The sequence below is a fragment of the Pyrus communis genome, chromosome 12, assembly GCF_041283825.1.
Source record: "Pyrus communis isolate YQ-2024b chromosome 12, ASM4128382v1, whole genome shotgun sequence".
Classification (NCBI taxonomy): domain Eukaryota; kingdom Viridiplantae; phylum Streptophyta; class Magnoliopsida; order Rosales; family Rosaceae; genus Pyrus; species Pyrus communis.
Window position 1 is genome coordinate 11,256,838 of NC_142576.1, and position 18,137 is coordinate 11,274,974.

Sequence of the window (18,137 nt, forward strand, 5' to 3'; positions counted from 1 at the left end):
GTTTCGAAACGACACCGCATCCCCGAAGCAACATAAATCCTCAAATTCCTCCCCTGCCCGTCTCTCTTTTTCGTTTCTAGGGTTTACGAAACCCTAAGCCGCAGTTGCAGAAACTGAAACTTCAAATCCAAGAAAAATGGGAGGCAAGTGCCCACACAGAAGCGTCAAGAAACGAAGATACTCTCACAAGACTCACCGCCGCGCCAAATTCGAAATCAAAGATATCCTTTTTTTGTTCGCCGCAATTATTACTTTCTCGTTTTTTTTTACAATTTTTTGGAATTTTGATTTGGTTCCTTGACTGAGAATTTGATCACGCGACGATATGGTGTACGATGGTCTGAAGAAGGCAGAAGACGGGGCGAAGCCATTGCCTCAGGACCAGGACCTTCCTGGGATGGGTCAGTACTATTGCCTACACTGCGAGTAAGCTTTTATCTTCTTTTAGTTTTTGATTTTTTGTGGAAAACTTTATCTGGGTCTGTTTGGTTGCTGAGAAAAAAAAAATGGAAAGTTACCCAGCTTTGAGATTCATTGGTGTTACTAGCTTGTGTTACTTGGGTTTGTTAATTTTGCTTAAGTTAGCAACTTCGTTTTGAAATTGCAGCCGATACTTTAACAACGCATCGGTGAGGGACGATCATTTCAAGACGAAGCGTCACAAGAAGCGCGTTAAGATAATGATGGGGGATGCACCTCACACTCAGCTGGACGCTGATTTAGCAGCTGGGATGGGTATGCCGGATAATGGTCCCAAGCTTATGTCATTTTGAGCTTTCTGTTTTTTGTTTTATATTATGTTCCTCGTAGCAGAAGATACATGAAACATGCCGCTGTTGTAAGAAGGATCTCTTTTTATCTATAATGATATAGATGTTACTTGGTGAAGTACATTCGCAATTATCGATTGATTTTCATTTTGGGTTTCTATGTGCCATGCTATTTGTTGGTTTTTTCGATTCCAATAGATGGGAACAGCTTTCTTAAATACTGATAACTCTTGGGTGGAGTATTTTAGCATGTTTTGTGATGGTCTAGTCTCTGAAGTTTGTACTAGGCGATCTTTTCAGTTTTATGCATCGTTCATCGAATGCATGGCTGGGGAGTAGGAATGTTTTACCTGAAAATAACTGCTGAAGTACTTGTGTAGGTTGTACAATCCCATATAGTAATATTCTTTCTGGATTACAATGCTGTATTCACATTTTTTAGGAAATGATAAAAGGAGGTTGGTGCAGACCGAATATTGTAACTCCGTTTTAGTAGGAGAAGCACTACTAGATTACAGAGACCATCAAAGGAAACTAGAAGCTTTAAAGAGAGACTTTGAAAGAATCAGGATTTTGGGTTTTCTGATTGTTAGGACTGCAGTTTTGAGCACTGTGCCGATTCCTATGTCGATGAACATCCTATTGAGCATTAGGCTAGACTTTTTACTAGAAATTCTTCTACTAACAGAAAGAGAGGGGCGACTTGCGTGCTTGCTTGCTAGAGTAAGAGCTAGTTCCCACTTTCCTGTATTGATAAGGGTTTGATGGGGCTTCTGAAGAAGTTAAGTCAACCGGGGTGGTGTTTAGACAATGAAGATTAGATCAATATACTCTTTTATTTCCTGGAGTTGCAACACCAAAATCGCACTGCCACATGCTTCCCACGTAACAACAGCTAAATACAATATAGACCCTTTTCCATTTTCAGGTAATGCGTTGGCATTCTATCAATGTTCTATCCTGATGTGGACTCACAGGTTTCTGTTGCCTTTGTAATTAGACAATAACCAGGTCTCTGTTGCCTTCTACTCTATTGACTCGTTTGGTGTTGAAAATTGTGGTGGAGTGGCTGACGCACTAGATTCAATGTACGTTAAGAAGAAATGGATACCAACTTCAAAATTTGTTTGTTGAAATTTGAAGATGGATTAGTCGTGAAGGAAACAAATCTGTCTCAATCCAACTATTTTTGTTAGATTGGAAGGGATAAGTTTTCTTCGTAAGTAATCAAATCTTCTACTTTCAACTACATAACAATTGGAAGTTGGCATCCATTTCTTGTTTCAAAGTATACTAAATCTAATGAGTTATTTAATCCGATCCAATCCATTCATTGACACTACACGAGGCCTATTTTCAACCCCTGCCCATTTAGGGCATTCAATTCACCCCTTGTACCGTCTTCTTAGTTGTGTTATTTTAGATCCTATTTTCTCAAGTCAGGTTTTCAGACACTAGCGTTTTGCCTTAGTAAGTCCACTTCAACTAAAGTTTATGTTAGCAGAACAGAGTGCAATGTTCTTCAAAGAGTAAAAGTTCAAAAGCACTTTTTGCTCATAAGTGCTTTTGTTATATGGATAATCTATTTTAGTTGTTTTGGGTGTTTCGATGGATTGGGCATCCCATTAAAGGAGGGCCTACCACCTAACAACACTATTGTAAGTCTCTAATATATACCCCTGAACGGAACTTAATAAGATTTGACGCAAAAAGGTCATAGAGAGTTTTAACGAAAAGTCTACGGTACTGTTTACTTTAACAAAAAATCACATTTTTACACTAAAATGTCAAATCCGGTACTATTCACTTTACCCTTTATTTTGTCCTTATCATTAAAACTCAAAGTTTTCAAGTTTTTTTCATTAATTTTTCTTAATATATACCCCTGAATGTGAAGCATGGGCACCGGGTTGGTAATTGACAAAATCGGAATCATGGGACTCAAGTAACAATTACAAGCTGTGTGAATAAAAAAATATTAAAAAGAATACTATTTAGTAATGTTCTTTAATACTACACTCTAGTTTTTTTTTTTTTTTTTTTTTTTTTTTTTCATTTTGAAGTACATTGATATTTTTACACTAAGGGAAGAGGAAGTTCGGCCAAACTCAACCTAACTTGGTATCGAATTCGTCATCCACGAAATTTAAATTTAAAACCTCTTACTTTCAAATGAAGAGGAATACCATTAGACCATAGTATAAAAAATCAAATCCAAATTCCACTACAACCGCGCTAACCCCCTTCAACAAAAATTGCCCAGTCGAAAAATTTGCTAATCAGTGGAAAGAAATTAGCAATTTTTTGAGATCAATGAAAAAAAATAAATAAATAAAAAAAGAAAGATCCGTAATAAAAAAAAATTATGATTTCAGTTCTTAATGAAAATAAAATTACATATGTGTGTATATACAAGTTATTTACTCACTTGTAATTATAGCTCGTCTAACTAACTCAAAACTAATGTAACCAAGCATAACGAAGCTGCCCTTATTATCCCTCTCAAACTAAGCCGAGGTAATCAAAGAGAAAGTTTGTCTTTGAGAAGAATGAATCTTGACTTGGACAATGCTTTGCTGCAGATATCTGCAATTTGATCCTGTGTGCAGACAAAAAGAATAGTCACTGTTTTAGCTAGTACTTTCTCTCTAGTATACGAGTAATCAATTTCCACATGTTTCGTTATGGCATGGAAGATACGATTTTTGGCTAAGGAGATGGTAAAAATGTTGTCACACCATAGCTTAGGAGGACAAGTGAGAACTAAGCCAACATCAATGAGTAACTTGCAGATCCAAATGAGTTCAACTGCAGTGTTTGCAAGTGATCTATATTTAGCTTCAGTGGAAGATCTGACCGCAATTGGTTATTTCTTGGACTCCAACTAATTACATAATTTCCTAGAAAAACAAAGAACCCACAAGTGGACCTTCTATCTATATTACAACCAGCCCAATCTGCATTTGAGAAAACATTGATACTAAGAGGCTTAGAACATTTCGGAAACTAGAGTCCATGAGAAAGAGTACCTTTAAGGTATCTTAAAATTCGTTTGACAGCTTAAAGTGAGATTGTTTGGAACTATGCATGAACTGATACACAAGATTCACTGCAAATGTTAAATCTGGTCTGGTCCAAGCTAAGTATTGCGAGCCACCAACTAAAGATTTATATTCCTCTGGATTTTGAAGAAGAGAATAATCATGATCCAATTTTGATGTACTGAGAGAAATGACACTAGGCTTAGCACCATCCATGTTAGCCTTCTTAAGTAAGTCCAAAATGTACTTAGTTTGATAAATGAAAGTGCCAGAATAAGATCTCTTAATTTCAATTCCAAGGAAATAAAGGGGTCCTAGATCCTTAACGGGAAAAAGATCACTGAGTTGAGAGATTGTATCCTTGCGGGCTTGAGGAATTAGACTAGTGACAAGAATGTCATCACATACACTAAGATAAAAATCAATGTAAGATCATTTTTGACAAAAAGAGAATGATCATTCGATGATCCTAAGAAGCCATGAGAATGCAGAGGTGTGTATAGTTTCTCATACCAAGCTCTCGTAATTGACAGACATAGTTTGGTTTAGAAGGGTCCTCAAAAGCAGGAGGTTGCACTATAAACACAAATTCTGATAAATTTCCAAGGAGAAATGCATTACTCACATTAAGTTGATATAAAAACCAGCCAAACTTGGCTGCCAGAGTGAGAAGAAGTCTAATTGTAACAAGTTTTGCAACTGGGCTAAAAGTTTCAGTATAGACCAATCCTTGTTGTTGATGAAACCTTTGGCAACAAGTCTGGCTCTATACCTGTCAATAGAGCCATCATGTTTCCGTTTGATCCTAAAAACCCATTTGCAACCTAGTAAGTTCTGAGAAGGACTTGAAGGTACTAGATACCAAGTTCCAGTATGAAGAAGTGCATTCAATTCCTCTTGCATAGCCTGTCTCTAATGGGAATGCTTTGAAGCTTGATGATAAGTAAAAGGTGTATGATCTTGAGATAACTGAGAATGGATATGATATTTGATCTAGTTTGCATAGGATGAGTATTTGTTGCATGGAATTGAGTAGGTACAGGAACAACATCGATGGTGACAAGGGAAGAAGATGGAGAGAATGATGGGGTTGGAAAATGTGAGATAGGTAATGTAGATGTTGGAGGAGTTAAATTAATGGCATTGACTGTTTTAAATGTTAATGTTGATGTAATGGATGAGGAGTGAGGTTGAGTGGGTAATGGAGGTATGGAACTAATAATGAAGTCCTTTTGATGAAAAGGAAATGTGAATTCATAAAAACTGACATGTCTTGAGATATAGATCCTCTCAATTTGATTATCAATGCACTTGTATCCTTTGTGATTTAAACTATAACCCAAGAAGACACACTGTTAACTTTTGGGATCAAGCTTAGAAGTAATATAGGACTCTAACCATGGAAAGCACCTACAACAAAAAACCTTGAGAGATGTATAATTTGAAGACTTGTGGAAAAAAATAAAATAAAATTTTCTCAAGGTGATGTTTTGGTGCCAGTGGGCATTCTATTGATGTGATAGATAGTTGTAGAGAAGGCTTCAACCCAATAAAGGTGTGAGACTTTGGAAGCAGATAGAAGAGCTATGACAATTCCAAACAGATGTCTATGCTTGCATTCAACAGAACCATTATGTTCTGTTGTGTGAGGACATCTAAGTTGATGGAAAATCCCATGTTCTTTGAAGTAATTGGAGAAATTAAGATCTAAGAATTCTCCACCATAGTCAAATTTTATTGCAACAATTTTGGAGCTCAACAAATTTTCAACTAGAGATTTTGTCACATCCAATCTCTACTCCGCCGTAGCATGATATTGTCCGCTTTGGACCTCGACCATGCCCTCACGATTTTGTTTATGGGAACTCACATGAAAACTTCTCAGGGGGTCACCCATCCTGAGAATGCTCTCCCCTGAACTCGCTTAACTTCGGAGTTCCGATAGAATCCGAAGTTAGTGAGTCCCCAAAAAGCCTCGTGCTATATGGATGTGAGCATATACATATAAGGCACATCAACCCCTCTCCGTTCGTCGATGTGGGATGTTACAATCCACCCCCCTTATGGGCCCGAAGTCCTCGTCGGTACACTTGCACCACACGGCAGAGTGGCTCTAATACCATTATGTCACATCCCAATCTCGACTCCGAAGTAGCACAATATTGTCTGCTTTGGGCCCCGACCACACCCTCACGGTTTTGTTTCTGGGAACTCACACGAGAACTTCCCTATAGGTCACCCATCTGGGGAATGCTTTCTCCCGAACTCACTTAATTTCGGAGTTTCGATGGAATCTGAAGCCATTGAGCTCCTAAAAGGCCTCGTGCTATATGGAGGTGGGCATATACATATAAGGCACATCACCCCCTCTCCGTTGGTCGATGTAGAATGTTACAGATTTGAAGTGAACAAAAGTCGTAAACACTTCATATTTGCTCTTAAGAAGGAATAACCAACAATACTATATATCATCATCAACAACGATGACATAATATCTGAAACCATGTATAGAGAGAAGTGGTGATGGTCCTCATACATCGTTATGAAGGAGTTCCAGAGGTTTTCTGGCATTACAAGGAACAAAAGAAAATGACTACTTAGAACATTTGCCTAAGGCATAACTGGAACAAACAGACTTAATTATCTATTTGAAATTGAAATACAAACTTAGATGCTAACTTATTTAATACTTTAAAAAGAACGATGGCCCAAACGTTGATGCCATACATCCTGAGAAGCTTTAGCAATTGCTACAAAAACATGTTGATTGCCTGTAACAAAAGAAACATGAAATAGATAAAATCTAGCTTTCACAGGGCCTTTAAAGAGCATCTTCTCTAAAGAAAGATATTTCACATTAAAGTGAAAAGGATACAAATGAATGGAACACCAAGTATCAAGTATGAACTTATTGGCAGAAATCAAATCTTGTCTGAGATCAGGAATATGAAAAACATTTTTTTAGATCAAAACAATGAGAAGAAGTATGAATAGCAGAAGAGCCAAAATGAAGGATAGGCAAACCTTGCCATCACCTATATAGACTTGCTCAGGACCATTGTAGGATTCAAGATAGGGTTTTTTTTTTTTTTTTTCCTCACAAATGGTTCCTGAAATTGACTCTCACTATCAAGATGGTCCTTGAAATTGAAAATCAAGCAATGTAGTCCCTGAAAATAGGTGTCCCAAATCAATGTGATCCTTCCGTCACAAATCTGTTAAAAATTTCGTTAAGTGTTGGGATGGCACATAAATGGGCCCCACAATATTTACGGGTTTTTATTACAAATGGTCCTTGAAATTGACTCACAAAATCAAGATGGTCCCTAAAATTGACCCGCACCATCAAGATGGTTCCTAAAATTGAAAATCGATGAATGTAATCCTTGAAAATAGGTGTTGCAAATCAATATGATCTTTCCGCCATAATTTTGTAAAAAAATTTGTTATGTACTAATATGGGTTTGATAAGTAATTGAAAAAGTTGTCTAAATACCTTTTTGCACAATGAAATTTTTTTTCTTATAGTAGGACCTACTCCAAAGAGAAATCCCTTCCATAAATTCTCAAAGACACAAGGCTTAACCAAGGCCTAGGAGGGGTTTGGAAATAGTTTTCAACCAACAATAGATGCACCTCGGTTATAACCTCATTATCTCAAGACAGACCTTGCCATTCTTTGAGTCACCAGACCATTAGGGAAGCATCGAACAAGCTCTACAAGATTAAGGTTGTGAGGATGTTGATCGCCTAAATGTTAACGGTGATGTCCCAGAAGTCGTTGTCAATCAGCCAAGCCATCACCAAGGGTGATCTCGATCCAAGTTCAATTCGATGAAGGGTGTCGAAGTGTGTAAAGATGGGTGCGTTGAGATTTTTTTTTTTTATGGAGAATAGACAGTGAGGGAGGTAGAGGAATGTAGAATGGGATTGGAGGTGATTGCAAGATTGGGTTTTTGGTTCACAACTTTTTATTAACTATTGAATTATTAAATCTATTTGTAATTTTTTTAAATTTAATTAGACTTGTGTGATCCATTCATGTGTCACATCTGCACATAACAAAAATTTTGACAGAGTTGTGACAAAAGGACTATATTGATTTGGGACATTTACTTGCAGGACTATATTGATTGATTTTCAATTTTGTGGACCATTTTGATGTCGCATGTCAATTTCAATGACCATTTTGATGTCACAAGTCAATTTCAATGACCATTTGCAAGAAAAAAAAACTTATGCGACCCATTTATGTGCTATATCAGCACTTAACAGAAGTTTTAACATAATTATGACTGAAGGACCACACTGATTTGCGAAACCTATTTTCAGGGACTACATTGATTGATTTTCAATTTCAAGAATCATCTTGATGGTGAGAGTTAATTTCAAGGACCATTTGTGATAAAAACCTTCAAGATATTGCAAATTTGCATAAGAATTGGTCTTGTGTGAGTTTACTCCATAATCGAAAAGCTATATGAGAGCTGTAAAGGAGGTGCTGGCATGAAAGATAGACTGAGAGTTCTTGGCATAAAATTATTTTACCTAGAGTTGTTGAAATGAGAGCAAGAACCATGAGTGTACCTCTAGTTACCTTGATTGCCTCAACTGTACCTTTAATTGCCTTGATTACCTTGATTGTACCTCTGATTTCCTCAATTCCTAGTGCTTGAAAAATTTCGATCCATACCACGACCTTGATAGGAATTGAAATTAGGTCCACTCTGAGCAACATAAGCTTGAGAATTTGAGTCACCAGTTGGTGTAGGAGAATTCCACTTGATGAATTGTAGGCTTAAAAAGGTGTGGAAGATGAGGATTTCTTCCAATTGTTCAATTGAATTTCCTTACTGAGAAGTATGCTATGAAGTTCATCAATTGTAGTAAAACCAAGCCAAAATTTGATTGCATCAACAAATGATTTCTACTCAAGCAGCAAACTATGAAGAGTGATAAAGATGAATTCATAATCTTCAACTAGACACCAGCACTTGCAAAAGCATCATCGATTTCTTCAATTTGTTGAAGACAAATTGCAACAATAGAATCTCCCTTGGTGATGTTATGAATACGAGACCAAAGCTCATGAATGTGCAATTACGAAGCCGTCGCAAGTTTGGATTCCAATTTTGACCAAAGCTCATGAATGTGCAATTACGAAGCCGTCGCAAGTTTGGATTTCCAATTTTGACCAAAACTCATGAGTAGAGGTAACACCAACAGTGTAAGGAATAGAGAATCAGAGAGCATAGAATTCATCTAGATCATAATATTTTGATCATGAGTGTATAATTAGTTTAGATTAGAACATTATGATCATTCTCAAACCAAGCCACATATTGAGGATTTAGTGCAGATGTGTGATTTCATGATGAATCAAGAAGGTATTTGGGCGGAGCCACCATAGGTCATCAATAATTCCAGTGAAATTATACTGACGGAAGATCAGAGCAAAGAGAGCACTCCATGTAAGGTAATTTGTGGTGGTCAGCTTAATTAGAACCATAGATCCAATATTCTAGATCTCAATCGAAGAAATAAATGGTGTAGTTGAAGAATTAGGGCACGGAACCTATTACGGACTTACATCCCAAGCTCAAAAACTAGTATGTGACCAATAAAAAAACAACATCTGCTGGGTTCAAATCCATTTTAAATGTTTACAACCTAGCCTAACCGGCCCACCAAACTGGCCCTAAAAAGATGCATGTATATCCAGGCCTCCCGAGGCAGAAGACAAGTCCCTCTCCCTTGTCCGACCAGCACCAACAGCAAATGATGACTTCAACTAAACTTTGTGGAAGTATCTGAGTGACTCTATCCTACACAGCAAGCATGGTCTCATTATTCTACTAGCCCTACAGGCAAAGCATACCACCTTTTCTTCCGTTTCTGAGCAGCTTTTTATTTTGATTTCTATTGAAGAAAGTGTCTCTACTCCAATAAGCACCCCAAATAACTAACAAATAGAGAAAAAAAATTAAAATCATTACACGATGATTAAATTCAATTGCTCAATCACGAAAATTCTCCCTATGCTCCGTTGTATCGTATGCACCGGATTTTTTTTCCTTTAGACCTCTAAGGGCCTAAAAACCCGATGAACAAAATTCTCGAGAGCATACCAAAAAAATCCTCAGTCTCCATAGTTAGAGTTGCACCCTTTTCAGTTTTTACTCTCTGATTGAGAAGGAAACATTGCTGTAATCCAACCTGAGGATCTGGCATTCTTGTCTCTTCCATTTGTTTTTCACTTTTTCCATTTCTGTTTCAGACAAGGGATATCGATTCTGTAGCAGACTAGCACTAAAAAGCAGTGTGTGTTTTCCACTATCTCAAAAGGGGAGGATATGCAAACAAAATGATTCATGGCAAATGAATAAAGGCAGGCAGGCTTCAAGTATCTCCAAGAATGCTAACAAATAGTTGGTTAAATTTGATTTCAAATAATTACTTCGCAGCTATTTATAACCAGTTACAAAGGTGTGAGTACCTGAAAAGTAATGTACTACTTTAATAATGCTACTCCAACCACGCTCTCTAGAATGGTGGTGCCAGTAAATTTTTGTCTAGATCTCCTCCTCTAAAGAAGATATACCCTAGAGGCGTCAAGGTGATATACTGAACTGATGGTAAAATATTGAACTAATAACACGATGTCACTCATTTTAAGTTTCACATAGCAATGCATAATTTGTTTAGAACATTACAACCTTGACTTGCCCAATTCATCAGTCCTTCTCCCATCACTTACCACTCATATATTTACCTTGTATTCCCTTGGGACAGAGATTAGGTGGAGGGCCACTCTCACACACACATGCCACCCACAAATCAAACACCAAAATCTCTCAAATTACCATGTCATTTTCTAATGCCATACATTCATTCTCTCTCTCTCTCTCTCTCTCTCTCAGCCTTTATCCACTTCCAGCCACTAACTTGAAGTATTCATTTCCCAAAATCTCTCAAATTACCATGTCGCCATACATTCATCCTCTCTCTCTCTCTCTCTCTCTCTCTCTCTCTCTCTCAGCCTTTGTCCACTACCAGCCACTAACTTGAAGTATTCATTTCCCTCCACCTCTTGGGTCTCTGTCTATTTTTTTCATCTGTATTCAATCTCCCTCCCATTTCTCTGTCTTTAAACTCATGCACATGGGCATCAAATAACTCAATAATACTGTCCCCCACAAGCTCCATCACATATACATGCATTTATCCTATTCAGATCTGGACTGGGTTGGATTGGACCATTTCAAATCGTCACAGACCGATGGACCAATCATGTTCTAAGTTTGGACAGTGACATGCAATTAATCAAAAGCCTAACATGCAGGTCTCCTTTTTATCCCAGTCCCAGGTCTACATCCGACGCCATTATACCCATTTGCCATGCGATCAGTGTTGGACAGTGATGGATTTCTAACACAGTTTATCCAATTCATACTCAAACTGCAGGGGTGCTGATCATTATTGTGAAACACCAACTGGATTCTAGGCACGATTGATCTTGACAATTAAAGCATGCACACGTGGGTTTGTACGTCGAGTTGTCATCATGTTGTGACGGTTAGAGTTTGAGAGAATCTATCTTGTAACTGGTTGTATCTTTCCTTGCGCCTATCTAACTCTTATTACGTGACCTGGACTCGAGAGAATATAAAACTGGAGACAGCTAAGAATCTCTTGGTGAAAATCCACAAGGGTTTAATTATCAATTTCAATATTTGCCAACTATCATTCTTTTCAAAGATTCATAAGGGTAGAGAAACATATATATGGTAAAAATAAGGAGAGGGGGGGGCGGGTGGGGGGGGTGCGGTGGGGGTGGGGTGGGGTGGCTTTGGTGGTGGAAGAAAGATACTACATATACTATACCAAAAACAGAAAAACAAAAAACAAAAACAAAAAATCAGAAGGGGTGGTATGTGGGCATATACTCCTCTTTACTAGTATGTGACTTCACCTTACTTTCCTTCTCTTTCTTCCTCTTCTCGCGGTTTTATTGATGAACTTGAACCTGATGCAATTCCGATGGCTTGGGTGTGCGTGAATCTTTGTAGCTGTATCATGCGCGCATAACACCCATCCGGGTAATTTTTCAATAGATGGGAGTGGGATCCTTGCTCTGCCACCTTTCCATCATCAATCACTGCAATGACATGCGCATTTCTGATAGTTGATAGTCTGTGTGCAACCACAATTGTGGTTTTTCCCGAGCAAGCACGCTCTAGTGCCTCTTGAATAGAGCTCTCCGACTCAGCATCAAGTGCGCTTGTTGCCTCATCAAGAAGCATAACCTCTGCCTTTCTCAATAAAGCCCTGGCAATTGCAACTCTTTGTTTCTGTCCTCCAGATAACTGAACTCCCCGTTCCCCAACAAATGTTTTGTATCCCTCCGGCAATGCAGATATGAACTTGTGAGCGTTAGCCAGATTTGCAGCTTCAATGATCTCAGCCTCAGTTGCTGACTCGTGTCCATAAGCAATATTTTCGTATATGGTTGTAGCAAAGAGGCATGGCTCCTGTGGAACCACGGCAATGTGCCTTCTTAGGGACTTCAGATTGTATTTTCGAATATCCTTCCCATCAATCATAACTCGTCCTGATGTTGGGTCGTAGAATCGCTGTATCAGCGCAATGACTGAACTCTTACCACATCCACTAGGACCAACAAGGGCAAGAGTCTTGCCTGCTCGGGCACGGAGGGAGAGGTCACGGAAAATAGGGACATCAGGGCGAGTAGGGTAAGTAAAGTCTACATGCTTCAATTCAATTTCCCCACGCAGACGATCAGGGACTACAGTAGCATCTGGATCATCAGGTTCAATTTCAGTTTTGCGGTCAAGGAGTTCAAACACTGATCGCATGGCTCGACCACCTTTGATAAAGTCAGGTGCCAGGGTCAATGTTTCTGCTGCACCATTTGCAGACACCATGAGGACCATGAAAACTCGGATTGTCTTTGAGAAGTCGGAGATTCCATGCTTTACTAGCCAGGAAGCATACCAAAGACCTAGAGCATAGGAAGCATAAAGTGCAAACTGAGCTATCCCAAATCCAATTCCAGCAATCTGGCCCTTCCAAAAGCACCGGCGTAGTGGAATCTGGAGGTTTCTGGTGAAAAGACCAACAATTTTTCCCTCTGAATTAAATGCAGCAACAGTCCTTACATTGGCTATGGCCTCCCCAGCTAGTTGGGTGGCCTTGGCATGTGCAGCTTCAAGGTCTCCAGAGAAACCCGTCATGAACAGTTTCTGTTACAAATTCACCAACAGACCAGTAAATTACATGACCGTGTCAACAGATAATCTATCAGGGAAAAAGAGTAGAACATGCATCAATTTTCACTAGAGTATACTCTTTCCCCCAATTAAATGTCCAGTTTGAATGTGGCAAGATTCGATTAGTTTCCCATGATTTCTAATGCATGCTTGATGAACTATTTTTGGAAAAAAAAAATACCTGCAAAACTGTGGCTGCAACAACCAAAGGGAAGACGGCTATGAGGACAAGGGCAAGGCGCCATTGCAAAACAAATCCCGCAGTGCAAGCAACAAGCATGAGTGCTGTGTTCTGTACAATCACAGAAATCCTGTCTCCGATAGCTGATCTGACATTGTTGGCATCAAGAGCCAGCCTTGCTGAAATCCTGGCACTCTCATTTTCCTCCTGATCAAACCAAGCCATTTCATTTTTCAAAACTGCTGTCAGCATTTTCTCCCTCACCCGTTTTGTGAGGTTTTCTCCCACAATATCCCAAAAGAAATGTTGCAATGTGTTGAAGATTAGTGCAGCTGATGAAAGTCCAATTAACAAGTAGCAGTACTTATTAATTTGTTTGATCATGAAAGCATGGTCCGGATTGTAGTAAACACTGAGGACAGCACTTAGAACATAGGCAAAGAAAGCACTTAGAGAACCACAAACAACAGAGCCAACTGACCCAAGTAAAGCGTAAACCCATTCAGGAGAGTTCATTTTAGCAAGGCGCCAGAAGGAACTAGCTTGCTCCTTGAAGGGTAGTTTTTCATGCCGGTAATTGGGATATGAGGTATCAAGGGAGAGACTAAAATCAGAAGTAGAAAAGTCTGATAGCCGACGTGAGTAAGGTGATCGACCATATGAGGAATTTCTGGCAATTATAGGTGAGCTCACAGAGTTTCTGGCACTAGAAGGCCTGCAAAATGAAGAACCGTGATAAGCACATATATTTGTCAAGTTAAAAACTACACATTTACAGTAGAGATAAATAAACGTTCAAGAAACAATCATGAATCGACAATGTGTGGACCCTACCTTGCGCTACTCTTTCTCGCATTGTTGAGAGCAGTTTCATGTGCCATCTCTTGCATCCGAATGAGCTTGGCATAGACACCGTTTTCTCCCTTCGAGAAAAGTTCATCATGGGTTCCAATTTCAGAAACACTTCCTTGTTGGAGAACAGCTACAAGGTCAGCTTTGCGAATGGTTGAAAGGCGATGGGCAATGACGAGAGTTGTCCTTCCAATCATAAACCGGTCAAGGGCTTCTTGCACCAGCTTTTCCGACTCAGAGTCCAATGCACTTGTTGCCTCGTCTAAGAGCAGGATTGCTGGGTTTTTCAGCATTGCCCTAGCTATGGCTATTCTCTGCTTCTGTCCTCCAGACAACTGCAGTCCTCTCTCCCCTACCTGCCATTTTCAACTTATCGTTAATTTGCGTATAATTTTACACTTAAGTTCACTTTTCCATTAATTCAATAATTCTTATTTAATCTCAGACATACTCTATAGAAAGAGATGAAAGTTTTACAGCAGGTTTTAGTCTAATCGTTAATCCCAGACAAAATATGTACTTTTTTTTTGTTACAAGACGACATTCTAAAATGCTCTAATCTATGGGGAGGGGGAATCGAACTTCGGTTTTCTTCCTTGTATCTTCTTTTGTCTTGAACTTGCTATTATTTAATCTAAATAAATATTCCCTTCTATTTATTCAGTCCAATGTTTCACCATGGACATGCCAAGCCTTATGATTCCTGCACATGCATTGTTGATTGCACCATGTTACTGTCTACCAAATGCAGACATGACCAAACGCTTCCCCACATTGACTTTTATTTAAAAATTAAAGAAAAAAAAACCTAAAGATAAAGTCCGTTCTTGTTTGTTGACCAAATAACCAAATGCATCTTTAATAATATATAATATAAGAAACTAAAAGCCATTAGAAATTGACCTGAATCTGGCTCCTTTCACTCCAGATCCAAATTTAAGAGATTTTAAGTTCTAAACAATCCTAATTGTTTCGGGTGTCCGAAATGTATCTCAGAGGGGGTTCAGATTCACGTTGAACTGTGCTAATTTGTGAATATGATAATTGTATGTTACTGTCGTAGTTAGCTCACCTGAGTATCAAAACCAGCAGGAAGTTTGATAATGAATGAATGGGCATTGGCAACTCTGGAGGCTTCTTCGATCTCAACTTGGTCCGCATCCGGCCTGCCCAAAAGTATATTTTCTTTAATGGTGGTAGCAAACAGAGCTGGTTCTTGGCTCACAAGCCCTATTTGCTGCCTCAGCCACTTTAGTTTCAATGTCTTTATGTCATGTCCATCTAGCAGCACTTGTCCTGCACACAAATTCAAATATATGAACTCGGGAGTAACGTTAACATCTATTCAGAATTTGGATCGAAGACATTGGAAATGAAATGACTGGATGATTTACCTGAGGAAGGATCGTAAAACCTCTCAATGAGAGAGACCACAGTACTCTTACCAGAGCCACTGCTACCAACCAAAGCAATGGTCTTTCCAGCTGGAACATTAAGCGAGAAATTGTTGAGGATACGATCATCCTGCCTCGAAGGGTAGGAAAAATCAACATTTTTCAGCTCAACTAGTCCTGTAACGGACTCTAATTCCATTCCTGCTTCGCTATTCCGGTCCATGCCTGGTTTGTGATCAATAATTTTGAAAATCTTTGCGGCTGCAACTTTAGCCTTCACGAATGCGCTTATGCTTGGGACAGACTGTCCTAACCCTCTGTTGATCAAAGAGAAGCATGAGCATACAGCATTTTAACTAGTAAAACAGTTTCAAACTCACACGAACGTAACACAGTACTTACATTCCACCTAGCATGACGGCAAACATGGTGGAGATGGCAAGACCGCCATTGGTGAAGTGGTGCCTTACAAGATAACCCCCATACCATAGAAGAAGTGCATAACAGCAGAAAACTACAAAGTAAGTTGCTCCGAGTCCCATTCCTTTAGCAAATCCACTTTTGTAACCAAGCTTCTGAGCCACCTTCAATGCCGAGGAGTATGCTTGTAGTGCTCTCGATTCCCCAACGTATGACAAAACAACTCGAATTTGAGCTACAGTCTGCAATTTGGCTAGAAATCAGCTAAACCCCATATGCAAAAACAGCTTAAATTTTTCCACAAATCAAGTAAAAATCGAAGCTCGGAGACGGAGATGAGGCAAAAGGAAGCTGCATTTTCTCACCTGTTCTACCGTGTGTCCTGCTTGTGAAAGAGCATCTTGGCTCTTGCCTGAGATTTTGCCTAATGCGGTGGTATGAATGGCTCCGATCACCGCTATCAGCGGAACAACAGCAAGTGTGACAAGTGCTAATTGCCACACAGCAGTAAAACCCACCACGAATCCAGACACAAATGTTGCCATATAGTGAATGAAATTACCTAACTGCACGAAAAAACCAATCCCAAATGAGAACCAAATTTACCAACTCGAATTTTCGAGCAAAAGTTTCGAACTTTCCGCTTGCTTCACCTTCTCACTAATGGCATCCTGGACCATCACTGCATCGGTGTTGATTGCAAAAACGACGTCGGATGTCCGAACCTCAGTGTCAAAGTACTGAACGTCCTGGCTCAGAGCAGCCTCAAGATACTTTATCCTCATCTTTGTTGATTGCCGCTCTCCGGTCCACATCCAACAAGAAATCTCTGCAACCCAAATTTAGAAAAAAAAGTCCCAAGTCCTCACTTGCATTAGCAAAAACCCCAGAAACGAAAACCCAAAATTATTATAAAAGAATAAAAAATAAAAAATAAAAAGCCAACGGTTAAAAGCTCACCGGCCCATGAAGCCGCCCATATTGCAGCTCCAACCACCAGAAAGTACAATGCGTACTGCAAAAAAATCACAAACCCATAAAAGGTCAGTAAAAAATGGAGTTTTGAACTTTTGATTCGATCACCGCATTCATAACAGCATGCTAAGATTTCGTTTCATATAGTACCTTCAAAACCTCCTGCATCATCTTATCCATGTCGTTCGCATTCGCGCCGAAAGAATTAACAAGATCGGCGAAGAACCTGAGAAAAATGGGGAGAGAGCTGCCATGCACGACAGCTCCGACTGACCCAATTGCCATCAGAACGTAATCCAACCCATCAGCGAATCTGAAGAGTTCCTTGAACTGAACTGCAGGTAAAGACTCCGGCTTTTCTACACCGTCGCCGCCGCCGGTGGAGTCCTTTTTGGGCTCGGAGCTCTCCATTCTGTCTGCCCTTTGGGGAGTTGATGTTGTTGCCCTCTGGGGAGTAGATGTTGTTGCCGTTGGGTTTGATGGGTTTGCTGGTGGATTGGTTTTAAAAGGATCGGCAGCATCAGGCAGCAGCTCAAGACCTTGCATTTCGGACCATCTCCACTGCTCAATCGTCTTTATCCCTTCAGAATCTTGTGACATTTGCAAAAAATTCCTAGCTTTATGAACAAGCCAAACACTCTCTCTCTTCTGTCTCTCCTCTCTCCTCTCTCCTCTCTCTACTCTCTCTCTCTCTGTGTCTCTCTCTCCTCTGCTATCTCTCTCTTTTATCAGTTCAATCTACCTGGTGGCTTTTGGAGCTCATTGTCTTCGCTTCTTCTTACTCTCCTCTGATTTCTTTCACTCCCTCTCATAATTTTGTTGTTTTGTGTGTTTTTCGTTATCCTGTTTCCATTGGTGCCTCCCATGTTTCGGTGCGTTTTACGGTGGGAGGGATTGCTCACTTTTTATAGAGAAATGCTACACTTAGCACTGATTTGTATTATTTTTTCAAGACTGTCTTCAATTTTTTGATTAAAAACTTAACAGTTTTTAGCTTAAAAAATTTAGATTTTAATTTAGAAACTGTTTTTCTTCTCCAATCCTTATTGCCTAAAATTTTAGCTCTAAATTATTAAAAAATAAATTTAGGCTAATTTTTTTCTTAAAGTAATTTAAAAAAAATTATGCAAAAATATTTAGATTCCGAAAATATTTTTTCAGAAATATTATAATCCAAAATATTTAGATTCTGATAAATATTGAAAAATCACTAA

General features: G+C 39.1%; 2 protein-coding genes and 1 non-coding gene across 3 annotated transcripts; 1 reads left to right on the forward strand and 2 right to left on the reverse strand.

Annotated features, from left to right (window-relative positions):
• LOC137745218 (zinc finger (C2H2 type) family protein) lies at positions 1–888 on the forward strand. Its single transcript, XM_068485135.2, has 3 exons — positions 1–221; positions 318–426; positions 608–888. The coding sequence occupies exons 1-3, from the start codon at positions 137–139 to the stop codon at positions 771–773; spliced, it is 360 nt and encodes a 119-aa protein (XP_068341236.1). The 5' UTR covers positions 1–136; the 3' UTR covers positions 774–888.
• Positions 889–7,341: 6,453 nt separating this feature from the next.
• LOC148692337 (U4 spliceosomal RNA) lies at positions 7,342–7,492 on the reverse strand. The gene has a single exon (XR_015954564.1). It is a non-coding gene; the product is annotated as a U4 spliceosomal RNA (small nuclear RNA).
• A 4,011-nt stretch (positions 7,493–11,503) lies between these two features.
• LOC137744216 (ABC transporter B family member 1) lies at positions 11,504–17,823 on the reverse strand. The gene is made up of 10 exons (XM_068484077.2): positions 17,074–17,823; positions 16,909–16,963; positions 16,602–16,777; positions 16,314–16,514; positions 15,931–16,190; positions 15,529–15,845; positions 15,207–15,430; positions 14,117–14,490; positions 13,283–13,997; positions 11,504–13,074 (listed from the first exon to the last, which is right to left on the reverse strand). The coding sequence occupies exons 1-10, from the start codon at positions 17,521–17,523 to the stop codon at positions 11,785–11,787; spliced, it is 4,062 nt and encodes a 1,353-aa protein (XP_068340178.2). The 5' UTR covers positions 17,524–17,823; the 3' UTR covers positions 11,504–11,784.
• Positions 17,824–18,137: the final 314 nt, after the last annotated feature.